At 48.4% G+C, this 13270-nt stretch overlaps 1 protein-coding gene across 8 annotated transcripts in view; it reads left to right on the top strand.

Annotated features, from left to right (window-relative positions):
• Positions 1–13270, top strand: part of MSI2 (musashi RNA binding protein 2) — a 215433-nt gene that overhangs the window by 179447 nt on the left and 22716 nt on the right. For 2 of the 8 annotated variants that reach the window (XM_034068725.1, XM_034068723.1), the window contains exons 11-12: positions 8229–8252; positions 9250–9312. The exons of 1 other annotated variant lie outside the window; for it this stretch is intronic. In XM_034068725.1, the coding sequence (XP_033924616.1) occupies positions 8229–8252; positions 9250–9312 (87 nt within the window). Of the gene's footprint in view, positions 1–8228; positions 8253–9249; positions 9358–13270 lie in introns of all 8 variants that reach the window. 5 more of the 8 variants (XM_034068721.1, XM_034068720.1, XM_034068726.1 and 2 more) reach the window with 3 other exon arrangements.

The following is a 13270-nucleotide window of genomic DNA, read 5'->3' as shown; positions in this document are numbered from 1 at the left end:
TCTGCAGAGCCCAGCCTTGGGTCACACTCCTGCAGTGCCTGGTGCTGTGAAAACAACACAAGATCGGTTTGAAGTCTAAATTGATGGTTTTCATTATTATGAGAGTGTTTAAGACCATCTTTCTGCTAATCTGTAGAGGTTAATTTGGTTTCTTTCCTGGTAGCAATCACAAACTGTTGGCTTGTCAGCCATAGGGGCTGGCAGGAGGTGTTCTTGTGTGGAAGTTACTGTGATGCTTGCCTGGTAGGTCTAATCGTTATTTTCTGGGTGAGGAAAGGAGCTGGTACCAAAGACAAGGGTAATTATTACAGTAATGACACGCTTAAGGCTTCTTTTTCATAGTGACTGAGAATAGGGGAGGGAAGGAAGTTCCTGTATCTGTTATGCAGGACACGCAGCAGTATGAGACCAGGCTCCTGCAGGTCTCACTCTTGGTTAGTAACCTCTTACAGGGAGTGCAGGGGGAATGGGAGGAACAGTTTGTAGCATCAGCATACTGCAGAGCTTACCATCCCCTCTGTGTCAGGTTATGGTGGCACAGAGCAGTGGCCACACTGAGGAGGTGCAGCTTTGCCATGCTGAGTGTGGCCTGGCAGGGTCCAGGAGTTGGACCCCTTGGAAGGAGCATAAACCAGACTCCACACAGCACTTAGCTGTGATTCACCAGCCAAGATCTGGCTCCCAATGTGATGCACGTGGCGCCTCAATGACCCAGAGCCACATTCCCATGTGCAAAGGCACCCAGCTATCCACTCTGGTGATGTAAAGCGATTTTAAAGTGGAGATGCTGCCTACACGTGGCTCCTTTGCCAGCAGGGAGTAATGAAGTCAATATTAATAAGAGTCAGCTCTGTAAAGCACTCATTTAAAGCGCCGTTACACAAGTCTAAGATTGTATAACATTTAGTAATGGGAGCAAAGTTTGTCTGGTCATGATACCTTAATGGTCAAACTTAACATTAAGAAAGGAGGAGAAATTGCTGGCAGCTGCAGAATAGGAGGGAGAAATATAAAAGATACTTAAATTGTCTGTTCCGTTGGTTAAGCCTTGTAACAGTAAGAGATGTGGGGCAAAGCTGGGAATGTTTCTCACTCCTTTGTCTAATCATTAACTGCTTAAAATCTGCTCTGCCCATCCCTGTGCTGCATGCTTTAGTTTTTCCCCCTTAAAATGTTATTGCATCTGCATGGCATAAAAGTGTATTTACAAAGTGCATTTGAATCTGCTGGAACCACCTTAATCACCACTCTTCAATCTCTCCATTTCAGCATCCATCAGTGGAAACAAAGCCCATAGACTGGACCTGATTTAAAACTAGGATCTGGGGGGGGGTTCTGGCAGGGGGCAGGCTGAAGAGGGACCATTCACTTTGCAGGTGCATCCCTGGAGTGAGGAGCAGCTGGAACTGCAGACAGCAAACTGAGAAATTAATATAGCAAACCCATCAATTTCCAGCCAGAAGGTGCTGCTTCAAGTTGTGCTTAGGTGACAGAAGCTTTTGTTTTGACACAGGAAAGAATGGTACCTGGAGGTGTTCCCTGAAGCCAGGCAGAGTTCATATGCTTTGCCTCTTGGGCATGTTTTATCTGGGAAGAGCTGCATTTTTATAATGTAGAGAATTGCATAAAATTCCTTTTCCATGTCCCGTTTTCCCCACCCTTTAAAATAGTCTCTGGATGTTAAATTGAAGGTGACGTTTTTCAGTTGTTGATCCGAGTCAATGGTCCAGCCTCCACCCATTCCCATGGCAGCAGCATGTGGCCAGTAACAAAGCTGCCTATCCCCCTTTCCTGCCCTCTCTGCATGAGCAAGGCTGCTCTTGAGGCTAAGGACCAAAGTTGCCCGGATCCTTCATTAGGTTTTCTCTACTGAAACCTTGGGTGACTGCTTGAGCAATAAGAACATCTTGAGCATTGAACTTCAGTGCTGATTGTCCTGTCCTTAACTGCTCACTGATCCGTGCGTGGAGTTTGGGACAGGCTTTAAAACTTCAGGGTCATTGCCCTGAAAATGAGTGGTCATGAAGGGACAGGGAGGAGAGAAGAGGAATAAAACCCCCCAAACTTGCTCTTCTCCCAGGAGCTCATTGCATTTTGAGTGGTGCTGCAGCAACAGAATTCCTTGAGTGGTGGTTCCTGCTGTGAGCAGGACACAGCTGCAGCAACTGGGAAGTGTAATGAGACTGGTTAGTCACAAGAGCAAGGAGGCATAATGCAAACACACATATATGGAAGAAAGCATGGATAAACCCTATAGAAAGAAGAACATGATGTGGTAATGCCAGTTCTGCTGTTAAGGGATTCCACATGTCTGAGCTAGCCAGAAGCACAATGGCTAGCTGCTTTTACACCTTATGTCTCTGTAGATACAGTTTTTATCCATAAAGCTGGAGGTTGCCGAGAACTGAGGGTGATTCATGTCCTTAAAGCACAAAAACATTGAAATGTGAATGTTTTTCAAGCACACTTGGTAGGATTTCAAGCTGATAATTAAGCTTCCAAGTCCTCCTTTGCCCAGAGGCAGTAATATGTACTCACTGCAGTGATGCCCTGAAGGTTTCTGGCCTCAGCATCCCAATCCTCCCCCCTGACCTTTTTCATAACATGGATTAGGAAATCCCCAGGGACAGTTCCCTCCAGGGAGGCAGTGGGAAGCTCCCTATCTGACAGCAATGGCTGTTGCTGCAGCATCTCTGAGAGGAGCATTCACTTGCGACTTTGACTCACACAGGTTGTGAGGAGTTTCTCTACCTCTGATAACCTTGTCCTCTGATTGATTCTCTTCTCTTTTACATACTTGCCTCTTGTCTGCATTGAATGTTTCCACCTTCAGCCTCCAGATAGTTCTTTCTATGCCTTTGCTCATCATCAAAGATCTGTCTTTTAATAATACTTACCCAGTTTAGGTCATTCATAAAAATTTAACCAAGCAGTTTAACCAAATAGCTCATTTTCTGTACCATCAAAGCAACTGAAATGAAGCTTGAAGCAAATCAGTGCCACTTTGCTGAACTTTATATATATTCCTTCACATGGTTCCATCTAACCTGCCCTTGTTCATTCAGCAGCAGGTGACTGAAACGCAGAGCTGCTGTGCTGCCTGGCAGCCCGGGTACAGTGAATTCACAGCTATTCCTCCCCCTGCAGCGGTCCTTTCATTTATACTTACCTGGTTTATTAAAAATCAATAGCAAATGTTTGGCTTTGGGCTTTCAAATGAGAAATGCTTTCATCGGAGCGCTCAACTTGGTATTAAACAGAATTGCTTTCAGGAGGCGATTTGGTTCAGCTTCTCTTTCACCCACATCAGCTGCATTCACTTGAAGCTCATCATTCTCTGTGTTTCACCAGTGACTAAATTAGGGAGAATCCAGATTACGTATTGAGTTTGACTGGTGGGAGGCATCGTTTTCATAGGACACATCACAGAAGTCTGGCAGATGCCTTGAAGCTGCTGTAGGATGGGAGCAGTTTTTAAGTAGGGTAAATAAACTCCATCAGCTCCCAGCTTTGGCTTTTTGGTTTGCGGTTGTTTGAATAAATAGTTTTCTTAGAATAAACTATTTGCCTTTGAGAAGTTTCCCAGTTTTCTGCACGGTGAAATAACCTCAAAAGGGTTATTGCACTTGAAACAACACAGAATGATAATTTGGAGACAAACAAGGCTTTGTCTCACTGATGCATAAAGTAATTACTGGGCAAAAGTGCATCATTCTCATTTTAAAACCCATGGCTTGAGAGTGGTAACAGCTGAAAAATGGGTCATTTGCTGTACATAAAGTGGAAGTGCCCGACTTGAAATTAACTCTATTTGGGGTTCATTGTTTGGTTGAAATTCCAAAGCAGAAGTATTTGTTCATAATAACATCCATCTGCAAACATGCATCCGGTGTGGAGCGCGTTCCAGTGGCGGACATGGGGAATTCTACAGCGTCTTGCCACGCACGGTACATTTTAAGCAGGAGATGATTGTGCCTTGGCTGGCTGCAGTGAGCTGCTTAATGAGGCTTCCATTATGCGTGATGGGCTGTAGCTGAAGTTCGCTAATTTTCTGACCTGGTGAAATAGATTTTAATAAGCTTGATGTAACACAGCGTATGAAGACAAAGGGAAACACTTAATGGGGCTGTCACAAGCAAGGACTCTGGGTGGGCTTGGAGGTGCTAAAAGTGTTAATAGAATTGATCAAAAGCTTAGGAAAGCAATTCTCATTGCCACGGAGGTCTGCCCTGCGCCTCGCCTCGTCCCTTCTGCTTGCTGGCGTGTGGATGCTGCTATCCCACTGCTTTAAAGACAAACCAGGTGGGAAACATGAGACATTCCAAGCAGGGCTTGGAACTGCCTCTGCGTTCGATTCCTACAGCAAGAGCTTAGGGAGAGTCTTCAATCAAATCCCAAAGAGTTAATTGCTACTAAACTGTGATAATGAATTGTGAATGATTTGGTAGAATCCCGATCTTTCATCAATTCTCGCTAAAACTTGGTTTCTCTGGGTATATTCTTCTCTAAACATTGAGTGTTTAATCTAAAGCTTCACATGGGAGCAGGGCTTTTCTTTCTCATTCTTGTTTCCTTATAGAAAGTTGGGGGGAGTCTGAGACAGAGAGGCCTGAAAGATGAAGGGTTTGAGCATAAAGGGATTGTTTTGGGACGGAGCTTTCCCTTTGCGTGCTCACCATTAAAGGCTACATTCTGTCCGGTAAATTGGACCCACGCCTGCCTGCCTCCCAAAAAAAAGCCACCAGGCTCTTCTGCTTCATGGGTTTGAGTCTCTGATACTTTTGAAATGAAGCCTAAAGATCCTACAAAGAGGATAACGCTGCCTAATGGAAAGAATAATGCAAGCGAGAACCCATTTGAAATGACAGCTGTGAGCCTCACAAAGCTTTTTGGTGCTGATCAAAGCTGCTGGTAACCGTGTTTGAAAAGAGGGGATCGCTTTCCCCCTCTCCTTTTCCCACTCAACCTGCAGATGATTTTGTATTCCAGACTTAGCACTTTTTCCCTGGGAGATCAAGTGAACCTCCTAAGGGATGGGTGTTTGGATCAGCACACTGGGGAGCACCATTGAGGCAAGTGGTTTGGTGGGAGGTGCAGCCTCAGAGCTCCATCCCGTGTGCATAGGGCCCCCCAAAACCCCCACAGGGAGACATGGTGCTTCTGCTGGGGAGTGCAGATACTGCAAGCACTCCATAAACACAGAGGGAGGATTCTGCTTTGCAAGGCACAGTTTTATGGGGCCCTTTCTGTTACTCTCCATGTGTGTCCCATCATTTGGGTTGTTTTCTGAGGTCTGGTGGTGATCAGAGCATCTCAGCTGCTGGCTTTATTCTCGGTTTAGATCCTTGTGCTTATTGCTGGAGTATAAACAGATGCCCTTGTGTGCCCCAAGTGCTTTTGCCATTCCAAGCAGAGAAAAGTCTTTGCATGATATTTTTTGATCTAAGAACTAATTTCGTCATCTTTGTGAGTACTTTTGGGTTTGATTCTTATGGTCTGGCTGTTTGTAGAGGACGGGATCTTGTGTCCTTTGGGGCCACAAGACATTTGGGGTCCTCAGGGCCTGAGCAGAGTAGGTCTGAAGGAGTCAGTGATTGCTCATAGGGAAAGCCAGGGCTGCACAGGAGTCCTGGCAGCATGCCTGGAGTAAGGGGTTTCCAGTTGCTCCTGGTGGCCTTGGAGCCAGCTTCAGGCTGGGGTAACGGAGGAATCAGTGGTTTGGGAATGAAGCAATCCCACTGGAGCGGGAAGGAGCGTGTCCTTCCCCAGGAGCCCAGATCCCCTTGAGTCCCATGTAAGCACTGTGGCTGCCACCAGATCTGTTCACAAAGCCTTGGAAAATCCACTAAATCCCAGGCTCTTGGCGTTGTCTCCTGGGTAATGCCAAGTGCAGGACTGAGCAGCCAGCCCACATCCAGCCCTGCTCTGGGCTGCCCCTCAATCCCACTTCTCCAGGCTCTTGTGCCTTGGGGAGACCAGTTGCTTGCAGGCAGCCATTGACTAAATCCAGCACCTTAGGGCAAAGCAGGTGAAGCAGCTGTGTCCGTCTGCCCTGGCACAGACCTCAGTATTTAAAGTGGAACTGTTGAGGCAGGGAGCAGCAGAGTTGATCCGTGAAAAATGGAGCTCCAAACACCACCTCCAGCTCATTGGGAGCAATGTGAGAGCACGGAATCAGTGTGAATCCTCAGGGCTTCCCTGGGCAGTGTGTGAGCCCATTGCAATACATTTAGTGTAAGGTACCTTCTAATTGCAATGCCTACAGTGGGCACTTTTGTCCTGTTGAGCAGCTTTGGTACCTGGCTTTCTCTAGGCAGTTGTCAGCAGTGGATACACAAAGGACAGGGATCATTCAGCAGGAATCAGAGTGCTTTAAACAGGCACCGAATGAATTGATCTCTGCTTTTGATTTTCCAGTTGACTTCAGAGAGCAGAGGGCCAGGGGAGGGCACTGTGCAGGCACACAGCCTTGCCCAAGCATCACTGTGGTCTGGAGACCAGAACTGGGCTCTGTGGACAAGCAGGTTCCTTTGGGGGGGCTGGCAACCAGCAAAAGTGCTTGCTAATGCTTTCCTCTTCAGGACAGAGCTGCAGATAGCTCAGCTCTCGGATGTTCATCCCATGGTGTGGGAACACAGGCGGAGGGGTGGTAGAGACAGGAGCTCTTGGAGTACACAGAACAGGTTCAGTGTTTACTGTCACTGTGGTGCCATCCTTTGAAGTCTTTGCTGGCTTGGAAGTTTATAAACAATGGGAGGCAATAATCCAGCGTGACCAAAGTGCTTAAATAGGGCCCTAGGGCTGGTACAAGGGGAATTACAGAGATTAGTGCTGGAGCTTGAGACCAGAACCTGTGAGCATCCCTGCCTGCCTGCAGATGTCTTTCTCAAGTCGTTTTGCTTCTTTGTGCCTGGTTTGATCCCGTGTGCGACATGGGGACAGCATCAGCTGCTGATCACTGCTGCGAGCTTCAGGAGCAAACAGCACAGAAGTTAGCCCAGTTGTGAGCAGCATTAGTGCGAATGAGCTGATCAATGCAGTGCCTGGCAAATGTCATTCCAGTGGTCAGGATTGGTTACTTTCAGTACCTTGGATTGATTTCGGGATCCTCTGGAGATGGAGCCAGCCTGGGAGTCTGTTGGTGAGCAGGTTTTGCCAATGATAATCAATCCTGGTTCCATCTCCCGCTGTGGCTCTGCCCTGCTGCCAACTGCAGCGTTCCTGGGCAGAGCACAAGCAGCCCATCACACTTGAGTTGTTTGGAATGCCATGTCGTGGAGATGCTTTTATCTCAGAACCGGGATAATGGCTTTCTTTGGGGTGGAGGGATTAATTTTTCACACATCTGTCCCCTGGAATGCAATAACAGAGCCTTTGTTCGGGCTCTTTCTGTTGAGTGCCTTCTCCACCCTTGTTATTTCATCATTCTTTTGCATGGCAAAACTTTTTGTCCTGCATTTCAAATAGATACTGAGCGTCCCTGGCACTCGAACAAGAGAAACAAACTTTCCAGCCCCACTTTTTATGCTGTTTGCGAGGGATGCTGGGTGATTCGAAGGGGATTTGATTGGGTTTGGCAGGGGCATTTTATTCCATGGAAAATCCACAGCTCCTCTGATCCCTTATTGATAGTTTAGGGAGACCCTGGAGTCTCCAAATGCGATTTGCTGGTGGCCAGCTGGTCCTGGATGTGCCATGGGAACGCTGAGGACACTGCTCTTGTGACACGGACAGGGAGTGGTAGAGGAGAGGCTGTGGGGATGGTGCCAGCTCTGTTTCTGCCTTACCCACAGCAGGAGGGCTCGGGGCTTGGCCTGAGCATGGATCTGCATGGAAACAAAGACCCAGAGCCTCAGCCCTTGTCCTGCAGATGCTTTCCTGCTGTTTGGAGGTTGGTTTGACTCTAACACTGAAGTCTTCTTGCTCCAGTGTATCACAGCTCCAGCCCTAAATGTGTGTTGGGGGTCCCAACCAGGGCTGGTGGCTCCATCAGCAGCAAGGAGGAGTTTAGCACTTGGGTATTTGGTTATAATAGTCCCCTGTCTGGATGCTCGTCCTCCTGCTTCCCCCTCCACACACTGTTGCAGTTCATCACATTGTAAAACCAGATTCCCACTGACATGAAGGGACAGGGTTCACTCTGTGTTTCATGGGCTCTGCGCACAGGGAACATGCACCAGGGGTAGCAGAGCCTACATTTACCTCGACTGTTTTCTTCCCCCCCGCAGCCCTATTACCATATTTAAATGCAAGTACGTCTGGTTTTAATTGCTATTTTCAGTAGCTTCAAGTGACTGTAGTGTGGTTGTTCTCTGCTCCTTTCCTCCTGGTAGATTGCCAGTAGCTGAGATGATAGTGCTAGAGGTAGCAGGGCTTGTAGTGTGCTTGTGTCTTTGGGTCTTCTCTCTCCTATTGCCTCAGTTGTTCCTCTGTGCTCCTGCAGCATCGCAAAGCAGCTGTGGTCAAAGTCCTGGAGCCCTCTCAAGGGGCAGGTCCATGGTGGTCACTGCCCCCAGGGTTCTCCTGTTGAGAGCAGTCGGAGCTCCTCAGAGACCGGGAACAGCCGAGGGTTTGGTTGTGATGCAGTAACGGAGGTCTGGGGTTCTTGCTGGTCACTGGACCTTATGGCCCTCCTAAAATACCAGTGTTTGAAGTCAGAGCCTCCGGCAGACCTCTGAATGTTAATGAAGAACCTAAACCTGCACTCTTGCCAGCAGCATTTTGTTCCTGTGTCAGGGCTCGGGCCCCTGTAGCAGGGTGTGTGTTTTAGAGCTCCTTGATCCGCGGCTGGTTTGCTTTCAGGAGCTTTTCCCTTTCTCTCTTTTCTGTTTTAAATTACATTCCAGGGATTTTGGGTTTTCTGCATGATCTCAGTAAATCTGTGATCTCGCCATGAGGGCCTCCTCGTATTTTCCATTAGTGCTCTGTCTATAGATCAGCATGTTATTATCACTTGCAAATAAGCAAAGAGGAGAATTCCCTGTTGTTTTGGGAAGCGGTCTGACCCCAGCCGGTCGAGAGCACTGGGATGTACGCGGTGTGCTGTGGCCAGGCACTGCCAGCACATTCCTCTCTGCCAAGGGGATTTGGGCCACCTTTGGCCAGCAGAGACCATTGGCAGTGGGCACGTGGTGATGGCTCCATTGGTGGCATGGATGGCAACCTGCGGGAGCACCGCCCCATGCCCCGCACTGACTCGTGGTACCCGCTGGCTTCTGTCTTTACCCTTCTCCTTCTCTCCATGGCCAGGTTTTCCGGCAGCAGCCTATGGACCAGTAGCAGCGGCAGCCGTGGCAGCAGCAAGAGGATCAGGTAGGGGGGCCCATGGAAGAGCAAACCCTCAGAGTGCAGGGTCAGGTAAAAGCTCTGTCGGTATTCTGTGTGGCTGCAGCTCTCCATCATTTCTCTGATTCCTTCCTCACACTTATCCTGGGGACCTGAAAACAAACGATCAGAAACTAAAAATCATAGAAAAGCATTAAATCAATCAATCCCAATCCAAACCCAAACTACAAGCAGAGGCCATGGAGCACCTTGCAGGAGATTGGCATAAGAACTGCCAAACGCGGGGTAGATATTCTGATTTATTTCTTTCTTTATTCCTTTATTACGTTGGTTTCTTTGTTTCTTTGGTTTAAATTCGAGGTTATAAAAGACACCCCCAAAATAAAAGAGATTAATTTGTGGTTTTGAAGGAAAGCTTTGGCTCCTCATGGAAAGCTGCTGCTGGGTTGAGGTGGTGGCAGTGGCACTGGGTGCTGCTGCCATGCCCGGAGCTGCTCTCTTCTCCTCCACCATGGCCAGTGTGAGGGGTCCATGTCCCCCTGAGGACAATGCCTTCACAGCAGCTGGCATTGGCCACCCCTGTGTGTTCAAACCCAGCCTGTCTTCATGAGGAGCATCAAAACTTCCCTTCCTGCCCTTCTGAAAACCTTTATTTTTTTCCCTTTAAGGGAAATGAATAAATCGCTGCCAATTTACGACCTTAGGTTTGAAATTGAGCTCAACAAGTGAATTCTAGCACTTTGCTCAGGTGATGAAGTGTTCAGTGCAGCCATCAGTGAGCTGCCGGCCTCAGCTCAGCCGTGCCCGGCTCGTGGCTATGGCAGCAGCTCTGCAGCTCACTCATGGCACAGTCCTGCAGCGGGGGCTCCTCGGAGGCTTTTCCGGCATTCCCGGTGGAGAAACCCGGCTCTTCCCGAAAAGATCCGAGCGAACCGCTGCAGGAGGGGTTGCGAGGAGGGCGCAGGTGTGTCTCGAGTGCGAGCCTGATGCCATGGAGGCCAAAGAAAGACACCAGGAGAACTCCGTTCCATGCAAACTGGCACTGCTTGCAGGCTACAAAGGATTATCTGTACCAGTTTCATCTTGTGGCATGTAGAGAGCGCCTAAGGGGTGACTTGCCAGACTGGTTGTGGGCATTCCCCATCTCCCGGCTTCTCCTTCTGCCCCTTCGTGGAGGGGAGAAAAAAGCAAACCCAAAGAAAACAAAGACAAAAAGAGATTGATTTTCCATACGATTTCAGGCAAACAGACTTCATCGTTTCTGCCTCTTCCCCATGTTTTGCCCTTCAGGTTTTGTTTTATGTGCAAACAGAGCTGGTGAGTTGCCCCTTAGCAAGGCACAGAGGGTTTGGCTGGATTAACGTTGCTTCCCTGATGATTATTCCTTTTCTTTTTAATCGGAGTGCTTTTGGTGCCCATTACAACTGAACTGAGCATTGATCAATTCTGTGCCTGAAAATCATTTGTCTTTAATTTGAGTGTCTTTTGGTTTTCCTTCTGTTGGGTTTCCTGGTTTTGGTTTGGTTTCTTTTCGGTTTTTGTTCTTTTTTCATTTGAACTTGCAATACGAAACTAAACCTAACCCTAAATTAACAGCACCCTTTCTGGCAAGTTTAAAGAGCAGTATGGTGTTTGGAAATGTCCTTCAAGCCTCAAAATTGCCTGTGTGCACTAAACTGGCAAAACTGAATCAAAATGAGCCCCCATCCCGTCCCCAGCCCTGAGAGCTCAAGGAGGAAGATGGGTTTGTCACTGGCCTGGTTCACATTGGCAGTGGAACGTGCCCTGGGAGCAGTGATGTATCACATAGAGTCATTTCCATCCAAAGCCAGTTTTTGGAAGGGACATCCTGGGTTCGCCACTTCCATCCAGCAATGGTAGTGAATTGTATTCAGGAGCAGTCGAGAGCAATCGATCTTGTGCTGCAGTGTATGGGCCCGATTCATTACAAGAAAAATGGTTGGGGTTTGGGTTTTTTTCCTTCTTTTTCTTGGGTTTCTTTTTCCTTTGCACATTTGCACAGCCCTCCTTCACCCGTGCCTAATCCAAAAGCACATACTGGCCCATACTGGCTCCTTTCTGCCGGGAAATGGGAAAGAGCTGGAAATCATCCAGGCAGGAGCATCCCACCACCTCTCTGCTCACTGGGCAGTGCTTTGCTGAGAGGTCCCCATTGCTGCTGCCCCTTCTTGCAGCACTCCAGCCCCATCAGCTCACTCCAAATTGACCTCCTCTGCTCTCTGGCCCCATCCTGCTGGCTCTTCCCCACCTTCTTGGTGCCACTGCCAGCGCAGTGGGCACTGACCACCTTGGTTTCTCCCTGGGGTGTTATTCCTCCTCTTAGGAAGCCATCCAGCAAAAGGAGCCCACCCAGGGGCAGTTACCTGCACGGGGACATCTTCCCTGCTCTCACCCCTTCTTTTCCTATTGCAGCATGTGAGGATGCAGTCACCAGTTTACCGTGCTAGATAAGCAAGTTCTTTGATCTATCACAGCAGCTCCCTGCTGCAGCCAGCAGAAAGGGACATTTCCCCTTCCTCGTGCTCAGTGCCACTCATAAATTCAGGTCTAGCCAAGCTGCTCACGCGCTGGCAGGGTGAACGCAGTGATGCTTCTTATAAATCATATCCCAAATCGACATCCCAGTGACAGGGCGATAGCTGAGGTCCCTCGAGCAGACAGAGGGGCCTGGCCACATCCATTCACGCCGGGTGGGATTGTGCTGCCGAATCCCTCGGCTCCTGGTGACAACCTCATCCATTCTTGTATTTTTTTTTAATGAATTGGGACCTGAGCCATGGAAAATGAGCAAACTTGAAAGGCCGAATGTGCAAACTCCTCCTAAACAACTTCACTATCAGTGTCACGTTTCGTTTGCATTCACCTGACATGGTTTACGTGTCAAACATTCTTGTCTTGTGAAGAAATGCAGTCATGGGGGAGGGGGGCACACACATTTTTTGACATGCATTTGACATGGGAGGGATTCATTTGGCAGGAGAGTGAGACAAGGAAAATTTGCCAGCGGAGGGGTTTCATTCCTTCCTCTGTGGTTCATTGACAAGACTGAGATTTGTCCACTTCCCAACCTGTTGCCACCAGCTATTCCTCCCTGAGGGCTGGAGACAGAACCCGTAAGGCCATCCATAATCCAGCCCCATTCCCACTGCTCAGCACCAGGAGGAGCAGCACAGGCTCCCATGGGCACACTTTGCCCACCGAGATGGCTGGTGGCACACAGAGGTGGGACAACGCGGTGCCACAGCACCAAGAGCTGCTCCCCCCTACCCCAATCCCTGGCACATCTGGATTTTGGGCGCCAGTCCCCAGCTTGCCAGTGCTGCCTTTGAGCCCTGCGCCCTGACAACCCCTTACTGTACTTTATACTTGCCAGCTATAACAAATCTCGTAACGTGAGCTACTGACCTTGATGGTGAGTGTGAGCAGTTATGTTTTGTTGTTTTCTCTCTTGCTTGGTTGGGGCTGCTGTGAGAGAGGGTGTCTCTGAGGCATACTTTCCGGCCTCTCTTACACTCGGACGTGCACACCTCCTCTCAAACACTCTTCTGAGCGCTCTCAGCGGGAAGGTTTGTCCACACCTATTAATCCTCTCTCAGTGTCCAGCTTCTTGTTAGTAGCAGCTGGTTGCATGTTTTTTTGCTTGTTCGGACGAAACGGTTCAAGAAACGACTCATATCAACTCTTGAGAAATGTCTCTATTTTTTTGTACACTTTCTTTCTTTTGATGTTTTTATTAATTTCCCTTACTTAAAAAACAAAACACTTGTCGTCCCGTAAAACATTTCACATCTCCCCTTGCCTGTTCTTAGAGTGTATGTATCTGTGGGACTGAACTAAATGCATGCACTGTAGTAGTCGTACTGGTAGCAGTAGATGTAGTTGTAGAACATGCATTGTTGAGTTGATATTATAGGTATCATCAACGTGAACTAGCGTGGCAGATAAAAGCATAGCCTTGGTCTGA

This window comes from Melopsittacus undulatus, chromosome 13, assembly GCF_012275295.1.
Source record: "Melopsittacus undulatus isolate bMelUnd1 chromosome 13, bMelUnd1.mat.Z, whole genome shotgun sequence".
Taxonomy (NCBI): Eukaryota; Metazoa; Chordata; class Aves; order Psittaciformes; family Psittaculidae; genus Melopsittacus; species Melopsittacus undulatus.
Note: the sequence above shows the minus strand (reverse complement) of the source record. Positions and strands in the feature narration are given on the sequence as shown.